The sequence below is a fragment of the Sorex araneus genome, chromosome 4 (genome assembly GCF_027595985.1).
Source record: "Sorex araneus isolate mSorAra2 chromosome 4, mSorAra2.pri, whole genome shotgun sequence".
Lineage (NCBI taxonomy): Eukaryota > Metazoa > Chordata > Mammalia > Eulipotyphla > Soricidae > Sorex > Sorex araneus.
This window is the reverse complement of record NC_073305.1, coordinates 111,019,249-111,042,702: the sequence shown is the minus strand read 5'-3', so window position 1 is coordinate 111,042,702 and position 23,454 is coordinate 111,019,249. Positions and strand designations below refer to the sequence as shown.

Genomic DNA, 23,454 nt, shown 5'->3' with positions numbered 1-23,454 from the left:
AAAAGAACTAATCATTGTTATAGTGTTTTTAGGATTGAAAACACTGAACTTCACTCTGGGAAATTAGCACGATCTTTTCATCCTGGCTCCTTTAACTATTGGGAACCAGGAACTTGATTCTTTTTCTGCTTGTTGGGGCAGACTCAAAGTGTACGACACTAAGTCCTAGAACTTGACTTAGTCATTTTTGTTTGTTTGTTTGTTTTGTGTTGTTTTGTTTTTGATTCACACCGTGTGGTGCACAGGGGTTACTCATGCAGACATGTACTCAGGAATTATTCCTGACCATGCTCAGGGGACCACATGGGATGCTGGGAATCGAACCTGGGTTACCTGAGTGCAAGGCAAATGCCCTACCCGCTCTGCTATCACTCCAGCCCAAATCATTTTTCTTTTTGCTACTCCAACCTGCTCTGTGTGAATTTCTTCCTTCATCTTCCCCCCATTTTTTCACTCATAAGTGAAGATCACTTTTAATGAAAATGTCAAAAACCTTTTCCAATTTTTCTTATTTTTTCCCTAAGAAGGATATAATCAGAGAGGTTTATATACTCTTAATTTTTCTTAAATGTTCTTTTTTGTTTCTTTCACTTACTCCATAAAAACATTTCATAATTTTAACAATTTAATATATTTTAAAATACTCTTTAAAATATTTTTTTTTGGTTTTTGGGTCACACCCGGCGATGCAAATATTCTTTTTCTCTCTTTTGCTTAAATATTTTTTCCTCTCTTTTACCTACATATTCTTTTTCTATCTTGTACTTTTTCTCTGTTTTTTTAAATATTTTCTCTCATTTATAGTAACACATATTTGACATTTCGAAAGTTCAGGTGGTATTTTTTGTATTTAAGAAAGAAAACAGATGGGTCTTTGGGGTATGTTTTCTTATATAAAGTTCAGTAGAGGGTTCTGAAAAATAAAAATAATAAGACTTTGGGTCTGGCCAGGAGATTGGATAAGCCTGGATTGTGTTGCTAAAGGTGTGAATCAAGAGTGAAGGTAGGACAAATCCAGCTTTGACTGGCCTTGGAGTGAAAATGGATCAAATTTGTGAGACATTCTAAACATTAAGCTGTAGTTATAGCAAAGAACTTGTGAATGTCTTGTTTGCAGCAGGCATTGCCATTTCGAGATAATTATTTATTTTTAGAAAACCTAAATTTCACCTGTGTGGGTAGACAGCTTGATTGCCTTGTTGTCTGTGTGACACTGCTTTTCTTTATGGATCAAAAGGGGTTATTGAACATGCAGTTACCTAATGATAAAGTGATTATTCTTTCCTGAAGATGGAGTGGAAAGTGATGGACTGTGGTTTGGATATGAGGGCTGTAATTTAGATTTTGTGATTTTTTTATTTGGAGGGTCATACCCAAGAGTACTAAGAGGCTCCACCCAGCTCTTTTCTCAGGAGTTGCTCTGGGGAGCCCTCAGGGGACCATGTACAGTGCCAGGCATTCAGACCCAAAAATCCTGCATGCAGAACAGCACATGAAGCTCTCTTGTTCCTAGATTCAATATTTTTTAAAACATGCAGACTCATTACTTGTGCTCTTAACATTAACATGCAAATAACCCTCTAAAGATGACTAAAATACTATTTGAGAGCATTTAAATATAACACCCGCCCTTAAGTTTATTTTTACTCTCAGGCAATAAGAAAACAGAATGCCAAAAAGCTGAAGGCCATCGTGAAAATAGGACGAGTTAATTTACCTGACACACTTGAAGACTAAACATAGGTAGTTGGTCATCGAGTGGCAGTAGCAGGAAATAGGAACCCAAGCTACACATATCTTCTAAAATCTCCCTGGCAACAAAGTCAGCAAAGGTCAACCTTCCAGTAGTTACTGCCAGTTTAAAGAACTGGCTTAAAATTCTTTGTGGATTGTGCAGAACACCAAGATCTTCTGTTTCAGTGGTCTGTTACAAATGTCACCTTCCGTGTCTATAGTGCTAGCTACCTTTTAAAACTCTTCCTATCAATCATTATCTGGTTCTTTTGGAGGAGGAGTGTTTGGGTCACACAGGCAGTTACTCCTAGCTCTGTGCTTAGGGATCACGGGCTTCAGGGGTCCATATATGGTGCCAGGGACTGAACCTGGGTCAGCCAAGTAAAGGCAAGTGCCCAGCTTTTTGTACTATTTCTCTGTCCCCTCCTTTTTGGGGTTGGGGTTGTCTGAATCTTAGGAAACAAAATATAAAAGCTGTTTAGTAGCTAGTGGCTATACATGATTTCTACCTTAAAGAAACCCAATGACTTACTGACAATGCTCTGTTAACACCAGAACTGTCAATGGACATATCCTAAAAGAGAAAAACCTGACGTTTTCTTTTTACCACCCTCCAATTATCTGATAGCACACTCCGAGTTCGCCTGGATCCGATATTTGGTCTATAGACTGCTTACCTACATGCCAGTCCGAGCCATAGTAGCAATGACCTAGAATTCAGAGTGGTGCAGGCAAGTGACTGAGTTCACAGGCGGATTCTTCTGAGCTCTGTGAGTCATGATGCTGCATTGCAGCTACAGCCCTGTCAGCCCCTGCTCCACTCCAAATGGGCAGAAGAGTCGTAGTAATTATCACAGCAATTTACTATGTTCACTTTGAAAAGCTGTCGATGCCTGTGTCCAGACTGACTCAGGGTTTGAACACTTTGGAAGTAACATATGTTCTGATCCTTAAATTATTAATAATATTGGAACATCCTCCTGTGTGCTACACCAGACAATAGTGATGCCTTTGGGTGTGGCTCAAGTATAATACAGGGCTCGGGGTACTGGTAGCTGAGAGTACAGCCAAAGGTGAGAGGGAGAAAACAGGTAAAGCTGCATGGCAAGAAAATGAGAAATTTAATATAAATATACATCTTACCTCTACTATGTTTTTTTCTCAGAGGGTACAGAAGGCAACTCTACTGATATTCAGATGCTGAAATTTACTCTCCGTTCTTCTCTGTATTTCATGTCTCTCATCAAATCTATCATGTAACTCTTAAATATAATTATCCAGTTCTCTTAGGAATATTCAGAATCCTACCTCATTCCATTTCCATACAGATGCAGTTTATCATCTTTCACTGCGACTGTTGAAATGACTTCTAACTCCATTCCCCCAACCCAGATTGTGTTCTGTACAGTCACCATGCTAATCTTTCAGAATGTGTTGGAGCACATCATCCCCCATTCACAACTCTAGACAACGTTTCATTCATTGATTTTCTGGCTTTTTTTTTCCAGTGAAGCAAAATAGTTTTATTGAAATAAATTTACATATGATACGTGTGAGGGGAGCAAAAAAGAGAGAGACATGTGTTCAAGATAGAACACAGTATTCTCCAGAGGGAAAAAGCAGAGAATTGCTGTTGGGAAAAGGTTTTATACTTTTTTTTCCCAGATTATCTTGGCCTAGGGTTCCTGCATATAGAAAAGTGAATCTGAATGTTGTCATGGGGTGTTCCTTTCATGCTCTTAATAAAGTCCTGCCCTTGGCCTAGAGTGTGCTAAACCATCTGGCCCTGATTGGTTCTGTCCACCGGTGTCCTTTACCGGCTGTTTTCCAGGAAGCTGGTTTTCCCATTGTGTCTGGAAGCTATCTGGCCGACTCTACCTTAGGGCTTTTGCACTTGGCTGGTCCTGTGTGGAAGATTTCTTCTCAAAGAGGATCAGTCCCCTTACTGAGTTTGTTTCTTTAAATTTTCTTAGGGTTGCCTTTTCTTATCACTGTCTCAGACTGTCCACTATTAAGATCTAACTTTTATTTTTTATCTCACAGCACTCAGTCAGATATTACATGTGATTATTTTTCTGTGCCCTCCATTAGAGAGTAAGCTCTGTTAGGGCATGCCTGTTTTTTTCACTGTGATATCTGTAGCTGACAGCATGTGGCCTGACATATGATAGTACACAATCCATAAATATACTGATGCATTTATGAACAAATTAGTTAACAAAATATGTGATTTTGGGGGTTAGATAGCTAAGGGATGGTCTAATTCTAATTGTATCCAATCTAATTCTTTCCAACATACATGTTCCTTTATATGCATACATTTGATCCCATATATCTGAACACTTTCATGTGGTAGTATGTTATCCATTTTAATAAAATAATAGCTAGGTGCTATTATTATCCCCAACATAGTGTAGTAACACAGAAATGGAATTTAAGAGAACAGCTTTGCTCAAGGTTACACAGTTATTAAATAATAGATGGTAATTGAACAGGGTTTGGCGTGCCTCCAAAACCTTAACTGAATGGCCTGACTATGCTATATACAGCATCTCCTAACTTTGAATTTGCCAAGGTCCTGTAGTGGAAAAGCTAACATAAGAAGGGTTTTTGAAAAATATATATTTCTACTATGAACCACAATAAGTTGTGATGCGTGCATATTTTACTATAAACTATCTAAATCATGTAGAAACTAGATTATACTGAAGTTCACATTAAGTAATACAAAAATATACAAACCTTGCATGCATCTCTACTAACACTTAAGTTAAAAAATTTAAAAGCTCACATCATTTCTTCTTATTTCAGAAAAATTTATTTGAAGAAAGATATATTAACCTCTACAAACATGATTTGTCATCTTGGGTAAACATATAGTTTGTATCCCCTTTATTTCTGTAAACTGGCAGGTATTTACTATTTTCTGTTCCATTTATATCGGTTATCTACAATGATCAATGGAAGGGTCAATTTTGGGTCATCGATTCTTGTTTTTCCTACCCTGCTCTAATTTATAGCTCTCAGTGCCCCCTTTTTAGTCATTACTCTCACCCTTTACTGCATCAGCTCTTTTCAGCTACTTGCCCCTGCCTAGACTTGCCATCGCTCTAAGACTTCTTTTCAGAAATGTCTGTGCTATATACAAATACCTCCTTTGTATCTGAGTCCTGACTTGAATTTTTTTCAATATTCCCCATGGGATCTCAGAACTTTATGCAGGCAAAATATAAACATTGTAAAGTTATTTCAAATTGCAGTTTCTTCTCTCTGCTTAGAGGGAGACTAAAATTGATCATTTTGCTTATGTATCAGCCCATGTGGCAGATACGCAGCTATCATAACTTGTCAGAAACACTTAATTAACACTTTTGTGTAGTCATCAGTTCCATATCACTGGGCCAAGCACAACAGGAAATGCTTAGGATCTTTGAGCTATAAAAGGATTGGCTCTTATAAAGAAAAAAAAATTTTAAATTTGTGTATTAGTATGACACTGGACTTTGACCTGCAGCTTCTCATTTTCTTTTAGTGGGGCTCAAAATCAGACCATTGATTTTATTTTATTCTTTAATTTGATTTAGTGTGTTGGGGGGGCATTGGGCCACACCTGGTAATGTTCAGAAGTTACTCCTGGCAAATACCCTACCCACTCTACAATCACTCCAGCCCCATAGATAATTGCTTTTAATATGAAGGAATAGCCTGTATTTTTTTTCTCTTGTGTTGAATCCTAAAACAGTGCTGCCATAATAGTTTCACAGTGTTCCATCATATTTAAAATAGAAGAAAGATACTTATCTAATCTAGGCTGCTGATAAGTATTCATAACAGTAAAATAGAAAGTAACTCCTCCGATCTAATTTGACCATTAATTTGTGTAACGTTAAATACTTTAATACTTGCTATCAATATTAGTATGGAATACTTTAGATAGAGGCAAATAATGCTAATCTAGTCAAAGACATATCATCTGTTGTCTTTTACATGGGAGGGTTAATGTAGGTACCAGAGATCCTAAGATACACTTCTACCTGTTGTACCTTTAGCTCCAATGGGGCAGGTATATGTAAACTAGCAGTTATAGTTGCAGGTAGCAAGGGCTGTCATAGATATTTGAGGGGGAAGGACTAGCACAAAGTATGGTGTCTGTCTTAGAAGGTGATAAGTATTATTCTCATTTCTAGGTGAAAAAGCAGAGCCAGGGAATGATCCAGTTAACTTGTCCATAAGTAGCAGAATCCGGTTGTGAACTCAGGCTAAGGTCTTTGAACCTAGTTTGCAAGAGGAGAAAACCAAAGCCTCTCTTCCAGTTGAGAGCAATGTGATAAGGAGTTATATGACATTGAATCTGAGAAATGAGATCTCAGAAGGTTGATGGCAGAGACATTCTAGGCAGTGAGAGCAGCATGAAAAGTTTTAGTTCTGTATAATTGGTGCACAACTTAGCACCAGATTAGCAGAGAGATTAGGAAGGTAGCCGAACCTTCTAATTAAGATCTTACACTTAGAACGGAAATATTTGTATTAGACCCAATGGCTAGCAGAAGGCTTCATGGTGATTCTAAGCAGGTGACTTCTATGACCAGAAGGGACAGGCAGGGTACAGTGGCTTGTATACCCTTTACCACAAGTTGTCTAATTAGGCTGGAAGTGATCCTTAGGACAAATTACAGAGCAGTCCAGACAAGAGGTAATAAGGATCCTATTGTGTGATACAATTTCATGTATGTCTCATATTAATAATGGAAAAGAAGTAGTTGATCACAGACTTGAGAGCTATTCTAATTTATTTCTATTTTTTATTCATGTTAGCAATTATTTGCAACTCCTAAAAAGTGAATTGGTTTTCCACATATATCTATTTCACTGACTCTTCTATACCCATTTTCCATAATTTCCGCACCATATTTGATGGGGTTCACTTGATGACAACTGATACAAGTGATACAAATGACTCTTCTATTGATGGCATTATCTTGCCTCCAAAATATATTTTCTAATATACTTTATTAGTTGTTTAAAACCACCAGTCTACCTTCTAACTTACATTTTGCTAACTTGGATAGTAGGATCTGTAGCAATATACTTGCCTAAACAAAAGCTGTGAAACTAGACCACATACAGTTGAATTGTGTTCAATATGTTAATCATTAGATGTTAAAGGACTGTGATTCCTGAGAGATGCCCAGGAAACAGAGGAATTGTAGGAGTGTCCCAGCTTACCACCTTCAGAATTTTCAGGCCTGAATACAGCAAGGATGACTCCAGCTGGATTCTAGTGTCTTCTTTTTCTTTTTTTAAATTAAGGAGCTGTGATTTACAAAGTTATTGGGAGTTGAGTTTTAGGTATATAGTACCTCAGCACTATCCCACCAACCAGTGTCAGCTTTCTTCCACCTGTGTTTCCATATTCCCTCCCCACTCCATCCCCGCCTGTCAACTTGACAGGAACATTACAAAGTTTCAGTGGCTGCAGATTAGATCTCATGTTTTCAGTTTTGAGTTTGTAGAGTCTGTGTTTGGATATATGGTTCTATCACTCTCTTATATCACTGGTGTCACTGAAGCCCGGATGCCCATTCACCCATTACTTCCCATTCTCTTTTTTTCCCCCTTGATTTCTTTTCTTTTCTATCCTTTTCCTCTTAACACTGAGGTCAAGAATAATCTAGACAACCCTTATTACCACACTATATTTCCTCACTTAGTGTTCTGTATTTCACAGATAATTGAGAGCATGCTATTTATGTTTCTTTTTTCTGCCTTACTTCTCAACATATCTTCCCCTTCCAACCATATTGCAGCAAATTGCATAATTTCATCATTCCTTGCAGCTGCATAGTATTCCATTATATCCCACACCTTCATAATCCATCTATTGCTGGACACCTAGGTTGATTCCATATCTTATCCATTCAACTTAGTGTAGCAATGAATAATTATGTGCATATGTTCTTTTGAGAGAGTGTTTTTATGTCCCGGGAGTAGATGCCCTAAAGTAGAATGGTTGGGTCATATGGTAGTTCAATTCTGTTTACTGAGTTCTCTCCATACTGTTTTCCACAGAGGTTGTACCATACAACATTCCCACCAGCAGTGGATGAGAGTTCCTTTTACACCACACTCCCGCCAACACAGATTGTTCATACTATTTTGGATATGTGCCATTCTCACTGGTGTGAGTTGGTATCTCATTGTTATCTTGATTTGGATTTCTCTGATGATAAGAAATGCTGAGAACTTTTTGATGTGCCTACTGGCCATCTGCCTATCTTTCTCTGAGAAGCATCTATTCCTATCCTCTCTCATTTTTTGAAAGGGTTTTTGATTTTGTTGTCATTGTTGTTGATCTATATGAATACATTATCAAATCTTTATCTGATGTGTTGAATGCCAATTTTTCCACATTCAGTTAGCTGTCTTTTAGTGTTAGCCTGTGTTTCTTTTGCCATGAAGAAGCTCTTTTGACTTTGTTCTCCCATTTGTTATTTTTTAAAAAATTTATTTTATTGAATCACCATGTGGGAGGTTACAAAGTTCTCAGGCTAATGTCTCAGTTATACAATGCTCAAACACCCGTCCCTTCACCGGTGCCCATATTCCACCACCAACAACCCCAGTATACCTCCCACCCCCCCACCCCCCGCCCCCCGCCCCCGTCCACGTAACTGATAAATTTCACTTCGTTTTCTCTTTACCTTGATTACATTCCATGTTTCAACACAAAACTCACTATTGTTGTTGGAGTTTCCTCCCCAAAAGAAGACAGTCCTACTGCCAAGGAAGCATTTGATAATTAGTTTTCCATTGCTGAGAATGAAGAGATATTAAGTCCCGCTGTTCCAAGTACATAACTTTTTTTTCCCCTCCTTCTCGCGCCACCGAGTTCATGCCTGCTTAGTAATCCTCATAATATGACTGACACCACGCCGCCTGACAAAGGGAAAAAAAACGAGAAAGAGGGTTATTTCCCGTCCTCAGCCGGCATGGGGCTATGGCTTAGTTGACAGTCTAGCAGCATGTCTGCAAGCAGTTTCTGGGACCAAAAGTAGTCTAGTTGGTTTCCGGATTCTGGTATATCATCAGCTAGGTGGCCGCACAAAAGTGTGGCTATCCAGGTGGAATTTCGATGTAGTGTGCGCTGGTATCGGCCCCGGCTCGAGACTGCCCAAGTGTCCCACTGTTCCAAGTACATAATATTTTTTTTTTCCTTTTATCCCGTTCCTGCGCCACCAAGTTCGTGCCTGCTTAATAGACATCATAATATGGCTGACACCATGCCGCATTTCTTCCCAGGAAAGGAAGAGATCCGAGAAAGAAGGATATTTCTTCTCCTCGGCTGGCGTGGGGTTATGGCTTAGTTTACAGTCTAGAGAAATGGCTGCTACTTTGATTACCTTCAATATTTCAACAAGAGACTCACTATTCTTGTTTGGATTTCCCCCCCAAAGTCCGACCTGCTAAAAAGGAACCATTTCATATCGCTGACAATTAGGAGATATTAGGTCTTGGATATTAGGTTTTGGATTTCTGTATAAAGTCCAGGGAAAATTCTGCCAGAAATTACATCACTGCAAGCTTTTACTCCCCTTTTGTGGTGCTCATAAGATGGAAAAGCCTAGAGAAAGAAACCCTTCCCCGCTATCACAGCCTGGGGTAAACTCTCAGTTCACAGTCTGAAGGTATTTCAGTGGGCTGCTGGTGTCCAAAGTAGTTCATTTGGGCTCCGTGATCTTGCTCGAGCGGCAGCAGCGGCGGAAAGGAAGCGCACATGGGTCCACTGGGCTTAAGTTTTGGCAGAGGGCAGAGCCGGTACACCCCCCCCCCCCACCACCGCCCCCTGGGATCTCCCGTGAGTCCCGCAGCAGCAGGACTGGTACCTCCATTTTGTGCTCAAAAAGTGGAGATCTCTATGCTGTACCCAGGAGGGAAGGGTTGAGAGAGAAAGAAAAAAAAGAGAAATACCCTGCCCCACTGTCGCAGCCTGGGGTAAACTCTCAGTTCACAGTCTGGAGGTATTTCAGTGGGCTGCTGGTGTCCAAAGTAGTTCATTTGGGCTCCGCGATCTTGCCCAAGCGGCAGCAGCAGCAGCGGCGGAAAACTCCCATTTGTTATTTTGTGATTGTGTTGCCTTTAGGATTCTAGTGTCTTCTTAATTATAGCAATAAAAACTGGTTTTTGGGAGAATGTTGATAAAATTGAAATGTCCTTATCCCAGACCAATCATAAAAAAGACATCAATGTAACAATATGATATAACTTTTTAAAAGATGCATAATAGTATGATGTCTGATTCTATAGTTATCCAAATGATAATAAAAGAATGACTAATACAAACAACTTGAGCCTTTAAACTCAATGATTTCTATGAAAAGGAAAAATATCTGAACAAACACATATACTACCAAGTCTACTATAAAAATGAGTTTTAAACCTGAGCAATCCCTCTACCTGTAAAGCTGAATCTAAACACCTAATAGAAAAGTTCAAAGTCAGATTACTCCGTTAGAATAGTGAGTAGAGCATTTAAAATGGGAGTAATCCTACTGGAATAATGTAAAAGGAAAAAAGAGTTATTTTGTGCTGCCTAGCATAACTAATTTTTGGTTTTGTTTTTAATTTTTAGTATTGAGCCACACCTGGCAGTGTACAGGGCTTACTCCTGACTCTGCACTGAGGGATTGGTTGGCAGGATCTGGGGGACCATATAGGGTTCTGGGTATCAAAACTGGGTTGCCATGTACAAGACAAGTGTTCTTAACCCGGTGTGTATCTCTCTGCATCCATAACATAACTCTTATTACAAAAACAGAAGAGACACTATATAAAAAAAAAGGAAAATTACAGATCAGTAATGTGATGGATCTATCACATCTTCAAGAAGGGCAATGGAGAGGATTATTCACGACTTCTACTCGGATCTCTTTGACAGTCATGTCCACCTGCCCACATGGGACGGATGGATATGTCGTTCCCAACATCCTCCCTTCTGAAATCTGACACAACATTTCATCAGTAAAGACTTGTACAGCATGCAGTCCAGACAAGTACAGACCTGAACACCTGAAGAATCTGCCGCTAGTACTCGTCAATACACTGGCTTGGTTCTTTACACGCTACTTGTCCGAATGCAAGGTTCCGTCCCAATGGAAAACTAGCAGGACCGTTCTGTTGTATAAGAAGGGAGACATCCACGACATCAGCAACTATCGTCCAATCTGCCTGTTATGCATCATCTACAAGTTGTTTATTCGAGTCATCTTGAATAGAATACGCAGAACACTAGACAAAGGACAATCATGCGAGCAAGTTGGGTTCCGAAAAGGATTCAGCATGATTGACCATATACACATAGTGACCAAACTCAATGAAGTTTCTCGAGAGTTCAAGATGCCACTCTGTCTAACGTTCATCAATTTAAAGAACAGTGTCAGGAGACAATACAGCAGGATCAAAGGCTTGGTAAGGCTTAAAAGCAGGTCACCTTAAAAGGCTTAAAACCCTTTCTCTTTCACCAGTCCCAGCAATGAAGTCTCATCTACATAGTTCCTGGGCTAGGGCAATTTGGAAAAACACTCTAACCCCGACACTGCAATTTACAAGGGCAAGTTGTGGAACATTCACTTTGGAATCACCCACATCCCTACTTGGGACGTATATTCCTCCTTTCGATTTTATGGGGTTCCCACTTCTCTTTTCTCTTTTTCCCCCTGCATTAAGTTCACTAATATATAGTGGAACCTATATAGAGAAACCCAGGTGTGTGGGACCCAGGGCTGAGATCTCTAAGCCTGCACGGATCGGGACTGGACTTCCTCCACCCAGATCCCTCATTTTCCAGTAGCTTGGTAGTCACACCCACAAACTACCCCCCGGCACTGTGTAATCCCATCAAGAGCCAACATCCAATTTTAGTATATGTGCTGCCGAAGCGAGAACAACAGCCAACATCCAGAAACTATAAAACCAAGCTTTCTGAAGCGCGTGGCCACTTTGCAGCCATTCGACCTCTTATAGCCTATTTCTCCCTCTTAGAGAACCTGGCAAGCTACCGAGAGCTTCCTGCCCACACGGGTGAGCCTGGCAAGCTCTCCGTTGCATATTTATATGCCAAATACAGTAACAATGATGGGTCTCATTCTTCTGACCCTGAAAGAGCCTCTAATGCAGCACCATTGGGAAGGACGAGTAAAGAGAGGCTGCTAAAATCTCAGGGCTAGGACAAATGGAGACATTATTGGGCCTGCTTGAGCAAATCAATGATAAAAGGGATGATACGTTAGCAAAAGTTTCTGTATGTGACGCCAAAGGACGATGCATTAAATAAAAATATGAGAACTAGAACTTATCATAGTTTAAAATTTATTTTTTGATACTGTTAGAATGTAAAGGAAAACTATAAGCTCACAGAAAATATTTACATGTCATATATTTGAGGAGGACTTAATACAGAATAACTCAGTAATAAATTAAAAAATCCAATAAAAGTGGACAAAAAATAAATGCCTAATGTGAGTATACACCCAAGAAAAATGCTCCACATCATTGTTTATCATAGAAAGTGCAAAGTAAGTACAGCCTGAGAAATATCATACCTGTCATGATTGCAAAATGAGAGTAATAATAAACTGAAATGTTCGTATACAACTGATAGAAATATAGCACAATCCAGCCATTTAGGAAGTAGCTTGGCAGTTTCTTAAATATTTATTTCCAAAAGCCAAACATTCTGCTGCAAGCCAATTACCCAAGGGAAATGAAAGCATATGTCCATAAAAATACTTAAACACAAATGTTCCTAATGGCTTTGCTATTAAAAACCCCAAATTAGGGTCCAACAAAATTTCTAGAAACAGATAATTGAGTAAACAATTTTGGCATGTGTGTATAACAGAATATACATCAGCTCCAAAAAGAAATGCACTACTGAAATGAATCTCAAAATAATTATACTTAGTAGATGAAGCCAGACGTCCCTCCATCACTCAAAAGAAATACATCATTCTCTTCATAGAAAATTTAGAAATAAGAGACATATGCGTTCACCTAAAGCAAATTGTTGTTTGATAAGGAATAGCAGAGGAGGAGAAGGATGAAGAGAGAAAGAAAAGAAGAATTATTAAAGGTTTTTACAGAAATCTTCTGAGGGTGATGCATATATTCACTATCTTGATTTTGGTGATAATTTTACCAAGTTGAGTATATATATGTATATACATATATACATATGTATACATATGTATGTCATAACTTTTCAAGGTTTGGGGCTGAAGTGATAGTATAGCAGTTAGGGCACCTGCCTTGCATGTGGCTGACCCAGAGTTCAATCCCTGGTGATCTATGTTTCCCAAAGCATCTCCAGAAATGATCTCTGAGCTCAGAGCCAGGACTAAGCCCAAAAAAGCATTTCAAATTGTGTATTTGAAATATCTATTTTTTCATGTTAATTGTACTCCAATTGTTCTTCAATAAAACCAACGTTATCCATGCAAGTTCAACAAATGCTAAGCATTCTGAGAAATTCAAATATGACAAATATTTAGCATTTAGCAGTTACCATTTTTAAAAGCACATATTTATGCCTGTTTTTTGATAAGTTATTTTGAAATTCTATAAATGGACTGTATTAATTCTATAAATGGTAAGTTGAGCAGTATAAATACATATAAACTACTGCTGAAAATATTGTGCAAGTCACTAAAAATATTTTATAGTTAAATATATGCCTACCTACAACTCAGCAATTCTTTTAAAACATATATGCCAAAATAGGTCTTAAGCTGTCAATTTCAGGATTCTCTTGGTCTTTGAAATTATTAAATCAGGTAAAAAGTTTTTTATGAACTCATGTGAGTTAAAATATTTATTAGAAATCAAAACTGAATAAGTTTACAAATACTTAAAAATTTTAAACAACTAAATCTATTGATGTATTAACACAGATAATACTTTTTAGGAAAAATAAATGTTCTTCCCCCAAACATACAAAAATGAAAATACTGATATTGTTCTCTATGATGTATTTCTGGCTCAGTAAGAGCTGGAGTCTCATGTCTGTTTTCATATTCAATTCACTGGGTTATGTTATTTCAGTCAATAGTTACATTAAAAAATCTGGGCATATATAGGCATATATATAGTTAGAAAAAGGGGAAAGTATTTTATTAATATTTCCAGAAAATTGTGGAAATTCATCTTTTGATTTTACTCTAACACTAACTCTGCAGGGAGTGTTTTTTTTTTACATTTAAGTTGTAATGATGAATCTAGAACATTAGTGAACTTTTTGTACTCTGACACATTAAAATACGCTCATATTAATCTATCTGCACTCTGAATAGATTAAATGCTTTGTAACATGAATACTATTCATTTGAAAATATTCAATGAATTATTCACACCTCCAGATATGGACACATTTCATTATGTGATATCAGCAAATGATTCTTATTAATGTCACACATGATCTATTCAGAAAAGCCTGGAAGAACTGGAAAACTGTCCAAATTATTACAGGCATCACAGGGATTTTAAGATTCTAATTTTTATTTGCAAGACTGAGGTGTGTGTGTATGTGTGTGTCTGTCTGTCTGTCCGTCTTTGTGTATGGTGTGTGTGTGTGTGTGTGTGTGTGTGTGTCTGAGTGTGTTGTGGGGTGGAGGAGGAGGCATTGGGCTACACTTGACCATCCTTAGATGCAATTCCTAGTTGAAGCTCAGGAATATTAAAGACAGGACTCTGGCCCCTGAAAAATTCAATTTGTCAGGAGTTTCTATAGAATCTGACCTAGTAACCTTCAATTGTTTCCTGAAATTTCTGAACTGCTGTCTCTTCTCCAATGATCTTATGATTTCACTTCCCTGAGTTTTTATCAACCATTCTGATTCTTTCTTCCATCACTATTCTTGTATTCATCTCTTAAATGTTGCCCTTTTCTTTTCTCACTTTGATTGTTATTTTCTTATATAAATTTTATTATTCTTTGTATGAGTTACCTCTTAGCTTACCTCTTCTGCTGGAAATTTTTTATTTTTTTTTGCTTTTTGGGTCACACCCAGCGATGCTCAGGGGTTACTCCTGGCTTTGCACTCAGGAATTACTCCTGGCGGTACTTGGGGGACCATATGGGATGCCGGGGATCGAACCCAGGTCGGCCGCGTGCAAGGCAAACACCCTACCCGCTGTGCTATGGCTCCGGCCCCCTGCTGGAAAAATTTTTATTTCATGCTGATGGCTTCCAAATTTTTATCTAGACCAAATGAGGAAAAAACAAAAACAAAAACAAAACCCTGGACTTTCAACATGTTTTTAACTCCCAACTGGACTTTTAACAACTACCTTGAGTGTATTAGGTCTAGAGTAATAGTACAGTTGGTAAGATATTTCCCTTGCCTGGCTGACACCAGTTCCATCTCTAGCACTCCATATAGGCCCTCAAGCCCTCCGTGACTGTGATCTTTGAGTGCAGAGTCAAGAGTAAGCTCTAAGCACCACTGGGTACCAGATATGGCTAAAAACAAAAACAAAGGTGTCATGACATGTCCAGAATAGTTTGTATCTCCTTTGAAATAGAGTTTTCTCTTATTCTGGTAAAAAGCATTTACTGGACAGCAAGCCAGAAAAAAATGGAATTATTCAAGGTTCGTTTTCCTTTTACCTCTAGTAGTCACTTGCTCCCTTGAAAATTCTATGCACATGCCTCCTAAATATTATCTGCCTTGTTCATTATCTCCCTCCATTTCCACTGCCTTTATTTAGATTCATATCATTTCTGATTCATAACTGGTCTTTCTGGTCTTACCCTTTTCTTGTCATTTTCTTGTCTTTCAGGCAAAAATTCCTTATCCATCACTTATACAGAATATTTCATTGTTGCTGAATAATTTAGTTGACAGTCAATGCTATTTTTATTGCTAATTTTCTAGAAGAGACTTTGAGGGGCTTCTCCTCACCCATGAAATAAAGTTCATACTTATTAATGTCACACATAAGACCCCTCACTGACATACCTACCCTTGTCCCATACGTACACAGCTAGATCCCAGAGAACAGGCTGCCTCCTGTAGCTACACACTTTGCCTGTCTGTTGTTAATGCCCCTCTCTGATTTTTGGGTCATATTCAGCTCTTTCCTTGGAAACTTTCCCAGTCCCCAATGTATTCTTGTGACTCAGTATATAACAGTATTTACATTTATTCTGTATACCTTCTTTACTTAGACATTTCATAATTCTTTAAATAGCAATGACAGCTATTTAATTACCTAATTTTGAAAGGTGACCTGAATTAAAGCCACATTAATTAATTTACCTAGAGTTACACATGTAGGCAATTGGGAGATAGGTTGATTTCTTTTTTTTTTCTTTTTTTGCTTTTTGGGTCACACCTGATGATGCACAGGAGTTATTCCTGGCTCATGCATTCAGGAATTACTCCTGGCAGTTCTCCGGGGACCATATGGGATGCTGGGAATCGAACCCGGGTCGGCCGCATTCCTACCCACTGTGCTATCACTCCAGCTCCAATAGGCTGTTTTCTAAACTAAGCACTTGTCTATCATGTTCTTTTTCTTTACTCATCTCTTAGGAATTTCTGTATTTTCTGAACATGTATTTTTCTCTTCTGACCAAGAATAAATGCCTATATTCTCAGAGCCCAGTTCAATAAATAATTAGAAGAATTTATTACTGACATGAAATTTCACAGCATGTAGTAGTCTGATATAGTATCAGAAAGTAATGTTATTCCATAGCTTTATTTTTCAATAACATTTATTAATATATATCATACGGAAGCACTGCACATGAAGCAAACATTAGTAGGAATGTTTCCAACTTCAAAATCTGCTGTGGGACTTTGGCTCTAATCTAAATACCAACAGGAACAAAGTGCTTGGACTGTAAAGTAGGAGCACGGCGCATAGGATTTTGTTTAGAAGTAATAAAGAAAGGTAGAAAGATTTGCTGAAGGATGAGTAGAATTCTGGTAAATAAAAATGTTGGTGTGGGGTGTTACAGAATTAGGGTGATGACTAGAACTTAAAATAGACAGTAAGTAAGATACCATCCTGGCTTTAGTTCCTTTATAATTCAGAACTATAATTACTCATATTCTTGAAGTCAATCATTATTTCAGTGGTGAAGTACCATTATGAAATTAAATGAAAGGGCCAGAGGGGTAGTACTTCAAAGGGTATGACACTTGCCTTGCTTGCTGCCAACACTGAGTCAGTCCCCAGAACTGTTATCATATGGTCACCCAGGCACCACCAGCGGCCATTCCTGATCACAGAGCCTGGAATAGCCCCTGAGCACAGGTATTGCTACACAAACCCTCAAATAAATCAGATCCATAAAATAAATAGTTTAGGACTGGAGGGAAATGATCAGGAGCCTTGGATTTGGTGGTAGGTGTAGTGGTGAGGTATCGTGGACTTCAAAATCACTAGAGCCACATTTCTGTAAGCATGAGACCCTAACTGCAATGAATTAAAAATCTGGAAATATTTCTGATGAGGACAATGATGGCGGGATTGAAAATGGAGCATTTTGTGCCTAAAAACCCTTATTATTAACAGCTTTGTAAATCATAGTGCCTAAACAATAAATAAAAGTAATGTAGTTTAATGACTTCTGACATTGATTTTGAGAAGGAAAGGAAGGATTTGTCTCTTTGTGTAGTGCATGAGTAGGTTTATGAGATTTCTCAAAGAGCTGGAGCTCATACTTTGCCTGTGGGAGTCTGGGGTTTGATTTTCTTCCCTCCTGATGTCCCAGCACCGCCACATGAAGCCCCCTCCCCTAAAAAGAGTACATTGTTGTATTAGATTTCCCAGGAACTAGTAACAAGCTGCTTTCTGTAGGATAGGTGTGTCCTGTAGCAGAAGCCACACCCTAAGGAAGGCCATCCTATGCTGTTGAAAGGACTTTGTTTTAAAAAGTACCAAGGTGCCAAAAAACAGATAAAATTCAGAAGAGGATTGAAGAGAATGGACCCTGGGACTGTGGAACATTGCTGGGAAGCCCCCACTCCCATCCCATTTTTTAAAAAGTAAATACATTGAAGGAACAATGCATTTATGCATTATGTATAAAAATAAGTTTCTTTTAAAACATTAACTATTAAAGCGGTTTTAGTTAATATTTTAGTAGACAGCTTAAAGGTGAAAATATTGAAAGAAAAAAAAACAAATGAATTTCTATAACGATTAATATCTTCTGTCCCTATAGATTTGATCCAGGCTACAAATGAGACCAATGTCAATATTCCTCAGATGGCTGACACGCTCTTTGAGCGGGCGACAAACAGTAGCTGGGTGGTTGTATTTAAAGCTTTAGTCACAACACATCATCTCATGGTGCATGGAAATGAGGTAAATTAAATTCTTTCTTTGGTCGGGGAGGGAGAGTTCTATGGACGACTGTGATGATGTCTTAGAGTCCTTTGAATTTTTACTAATTAGGAGAAGGAGGAGTAACATTTTAATCTTCCTCTTAGCTATTTTCAAAAAAAATTTAAATTAGACATTTTGTTAGATATTCTTAATATTGAATATTAAATATTACTCCTATATAAAATGTCTGTATCATGTAAATGGTATCATGTAAATAGGTTAGTGGGGAAAAGAAAACAAGAAACAAAATTATTTTTCTCCTAAAAAATATTCCTTTGTGCCTTTAAATAAAAATCATTTTCATAAAAAATAATTGTTTAAAAAGAAGACTCGTGGTGGTGGAAATATTTCAAATTAGCAGATTTGAAATGGTTATATATTTAATTGTTTTCTGGAAAAAGATGTATTGAAGTGAAGGGGTGTATCAAAAATACAAACCGACTGTGTTCTATTATCAGTTATGAATTATAAATAACCTGGATAAATACATCTCCTTTTTTAAGAAAAAATGTTTTAGAAAATAGCAACAAAATACCTATTTTATTGCTACTTTATTGGAATGTCTAGTGAATCTTATTAAATTTTATTATTTCTGTTATTGCAAAAAATAAAATATCATGCAATTTAATTATAATTTAATGAATAGTAGTTACCCTTTCTTCTCAGAAAGTTAGCATACTATGAAGCTATAAAAAGTCACAGAGAGAACATGTAGCATTTATATGTATATATTCATTTAGTATAAGGAATTGTTTGAAGGTGTGATATGATAGTGCTTATGGTTAACTTTTAATTTTGTTTTTCAGAGATTCATTCAATATTTAGCCTCTAGAAATACACTATTCAATCTCAGCAATTTTTTGGACAAAAGTGGATCTCATGGTGAGATTATGTTCTATAAAAAATTGTTTTTCTGATACAATTATTTTTTAAGTGAGAGTGTTAATACAGCATCACTATAACTGACAGCACCATTGGGTATATAATAAAAATTAAAATGACTCTAGTTATGTTATTATAGCCTTAAAATATTTAATTGTTACACAACAATAGCTACAACATAAATTCATTTTATTTGTTCAGTATTTACCTTAAAAGTAACAGTGGTTGTGCTAGACATATATTTGGTCAGTTTTGGAAGTACAAGAGTCAATGTAATGAAAAATACCTTCCCAATTAAAAAGGAATGTTCTTAGCAAATCAGTAGAATTTGATTTGAAAAATGAATTTGAAAAAACATAATCATTTGTTCATGAAAAATCAATTTGAAAAAATATAATCATTTGTTTATGAAAAATCACTTTGAAAAAATATAATAATTTGTTCATTTACATTTACTGGCTGCCTGCTAGGTATAAGCAAGCACATAAAGTAAGTAGATAGTTGTCACATTATACCTATTTAGTTTGAAACAAGATGCTATATGAAGCAGTAAAAATTATTAGAAAAAGAAAGGATGTTCTATACAGGATGGTATCATAACTAATTGAATAGTCTTAGAATGTGTCCTGCCAAAAGTTATATTTTCCCTAAAGTAGATTTAAAATGACACTTTCCTTATATACTCATTGACCTCATCCTAGATACAGTTACATATGAAGAATATTTTTTATTTATTTTTTTAATAATTACTGATTCACCATGAGGGTACAGTAACAGATTTACACATTTTCATACTTGAGTTTCCCTCATACAATGTTTGAGCACCCCTTCCTCCACCAGTGTCCATTCTCCACCACAGTGAACTCAGTATCCCTCCCACCTCCCAATCTCATACTCCCTCTCCCCCCTCCTTCTCCTCTCCCCTCCCCCCCTCCCCGCCTCTGTGGCAGAGTATTCCCTTTTGTTCTCTCTCTCTCTCCTTTTGGGTGTTGTGGTCCGCAATAGGGGTATTGAGTGGCCATTGTGTTCAATCTATAGTCTACTTTCAGCACGCATCTCCCCTCCCGAGCAGGTCCTCCAACCAGAGCGTACTTTATGTTCCTTTCTCTATCTGAACTGCCTTTTCCCCCAGCATGTGAGGCCAGCTTCCAAGCCATGGAGCCAAGCTCCTGGTACTTATTCCTACTATTCTTGGGTGTTAGTCTCCTACTCTGTTATTTTATATTCCACAGATGAGCGCAATCTTTCTATGTCTGTCTCTCTCTTTCTGACTCATTTCACTTAGCATAATACTTTCCATGTTTATCCACTTAACATATGAAGAGTATTTTTTTTAATTTTTATTTTTTTATTTCCCATCGCTCCACCAGTGCCCATTCTCCACCACCAATGTTCCCAGTATGTCTCCCAGAAATACATTTCTCATAAAAGTGATACTGCTTTAAAAATTTTCCAAGAGCTTACACATTTATAGATGCATGTTACTAATTGTTAGAGTGGGGCTTGGGCATCAGGTTTCTGGGTTTTCATTTTTATTTTATTTTTTTAATTTAAATTTATTTATTTTTAATTAGTGAATCACCGTGAGGGTACAGTTACAGATGTATACACTTTTGTGCTTATGCTTCCTTCATACAAAGTTCGGGAACCCATCCCTTCACCAGTGCCCATTCTCCACCACCCGTAAACCCAGCATCCCTCCCACCCTCCCCAGTCCCATCTCCCCCCACCCCACCCTGCCACTGTATTTTTAATGCTGCTAAGCAAAGCACAGTTTAAAGTATTTTATTAATTAGTTTTATTTCCTCTGCTCCTTCCCCAGGTTATGATATGTCTACCTTCATAAGGCGCTATAGTAGATATTTGAATGAAAAGGCTTTCTCTTACAGACAGATGGCATTTGATTTTGCCAGAGTGAAGAAAGGGTATGTGTTTTCTTTCTTGTATTTATTCAGGCGGAATAAGTCTTTGAGGCATACTTGACTTTTAAACATTAAGTTTAAGTACCTACTAATTTTGAGCACAAAGTTCAGCTTACTGTCAACTTAAAAAAAGAAATTTAGTGAGTAACATTACAGAAGTTAGCCTTGAGGTTTCAATATGCATTTCTCTTTATCTTCATGCAGAAACTGTGATGTATGGTCAGAATTTACACATGGTATAGCATATTCTAAAATCATTTCTAAAGGTTAAAACAAATACACCTTAAACTTTTTAATGGACTGATTTAAAACACTTCATTTAAAACAACGACAGTGGATATAGCCAGCAAGCAGCTGTCATTGTAAAGTCTTAATTGAGGTGATGCTCTGCCTTTGGGGAGGGCTGGCTGGGGCCACTACAGGACCCTGGATTGCACCCTGGCATCCTCCACCAGTCAGTATAGACTTGGTGGCTTTGGTGTTCAGATCCTCCCCAATTCTATAAGTGTTGCTGAGAGCCAGCAGTGTTGGGGCCTTGAGTATTGGGGACCACCAAAGTCACATCAAGTAGTGCTCAGTAGGCCTTGTGATACCAGGGAGCCAATTCGAGGCCTCTGTGTTCTTCATCCTTTCCATACCCAGGAAATCTGTTTCTGAGAGGTAATATTGGCCTAGAGTACATACAAATTATAACTAAACTAATTACTAATATTACCCATTGGATGAGGGCTGGAGCGATAGCACAGTGGGTAGGGTGTTTGCCTTGCACGCGGCCAACCTGGGTTTGATTCCTCCATCCCTCTCAGAGAGCCCAGCAAGCTACCGAGAGTATCCCGCCTGTGAGGCAGAGCCTGGCAAGCTACCTATGGTGTATTCAATATGCCAAAAACAACAAGTCTCACAATAGAGACGTTACTGGTGCCCACTTGAGCAAATCGATGAACAATGGGATGACAATGCCACAGTGCTACCCATTGGATAAGAGAACCTCTTTGAAACAAAGCACTTTCCATTTATTTATTTATTTATTTATTTGCATTTTGGGTCACACCAGGTGATGCACAGGAATTACTCCTGGCGTTGCACTCAGGAATTACTCCTGGCCATGCTTGGGGGACAGATAGGATTCTAGGAATCAAACCCAGGTTGGCCCTGTGCAAGGCAAGTGCTCTACCTGCTGTTCTGTCGCCCCAGCCCAGCACTCTCCTTTTAATTCATGATTGATTTCCTTCTAAATGATACTTAGTTTGAACCTAATCAGAAGTGTTCAATTATAAGTTTACCAAACTTTTTATCTGTTCCTAAATTGGAATAATAGTAAGATATTGATACTATGGAAGGTTAAATATTTAATAAGATGGTTTTATTTTTCTAATAGCTAACCTAATGAAAAAAATATATGATGGTGAAAAATATAAAGTTACCTATTTGAACTAGTTTTGAAGTTATCACTTTATCCTCTTCTCCTAAGAGATGATCGATCCAATTTCAAAAGCCTTTATCTTCTTATATGACCTTTGAGAAGCATTGCTGATGTTCCTGGCTGAACTTTGGCCTCTCAATACTATGTCCCTTGCCTTCTTAGAAACTTCTGCAGCCCTGTGAGGAGAAATAAGTGTGTTTTGGAATTCTTTCCCCACCATTGAAGCAGGAAAGACCTTGATACTTACCATTACTAGACTCTTTACCTCTCTGTGGTATTTTCCCCATGTACTGCACCACTAACACTCTAGTCTCTGACCATTTCCAGATGCAGGGGTACCTGTTACCAGGGAGCTTACCAAGTCAGCACTAGCTTCCAAACATTTCCTCTGCAACTAGTTAAACTCCTACCTTAATTGTATTCGGTGAAATTGAACTTAATTATAGTATGCATTTTTCTCCATTTGGTAGTTAATAATATAACTCTGTGCTCCAAGCCATATAGTTTTTGAAGATTTCTAAGATTGTTTTCTCTCTCTCTCAAACTGGTGTTCAGAAAATCTGCATGTGATACTGCCATCTCTGTTAGAGATTTAGAAAAACTGTATTCAAAATTTCTGCTGACCTCCTTTCTCAGACTACTTTTCTTTCTTTTTTGAGATGAGTACATTTATAAAGAAAATATTGTTTCACTGAGGATCAAGACATGAGGAATAATAAGAGGAAGGTATAGGTAGAAAGGACACGCCAATAACTTCATTATTTCTCATGATAATCCCATAAAATGATAAGGAAATATAATGGGGGAAATATTTGCTCTCATCAATTTTCCATACATAAGAAAGTTTCATCTTTTTGTTCTTTAAAAAATTGTAGGGCTGATGGTGTGATGAGGACAATGGCTCCTGAAAAGCTACTAAAGAGTATGCCGATACTGCAGGGACAAATTGATGCACTGCTTGAATTTGATGTATGTATCATCAGAAAATATGAAAATGTTTCATGTTATTTTTTAATGAAGGTGGGCTATATTGGGAGTTTCTTTAGAAAGCCTAGTTAGATTTCTTCCATTTGAATGAATTCCATCCTAGCTGCTCAA

At 37.7% G+C, this 23,454-nt stretch overlaps 1 protein-coding gene across 11 annotated transcripts in view; it reads left to right on the top strand.

The window, feature by feature from the left end:
- Positions 1-23,454, top strand: part of SNAP91 (synaptosome associated protein 91) — a 155,308-nt gene that overhangs the window by 30,421 nt on the left and 101,433 nt on the right. For all 11 annotated transcript variants that reach the window (XM_055137165.1, XM_055137163.1, XM_055137168.1 and 8 more), the window contains exons 3-6: positions 17,966-18,108; positions 18,936-19,011; positions 20,834-20,936; positions 23,232-23,325. In XM_055137165.1, coding sequence (XP_054993140.1) covers positions 17,966-18,108; positions 18,936-19,011; positions 20,834-20,936; positions 23,232-23,325 — 416 coding nt within the window. The remainder of the gene's footprint in view (positions 1-17,965; positions 18,109-18,935; positions 19,012-20,833; positions 20,937-23,231; positions 23,326-23,454) is intronic.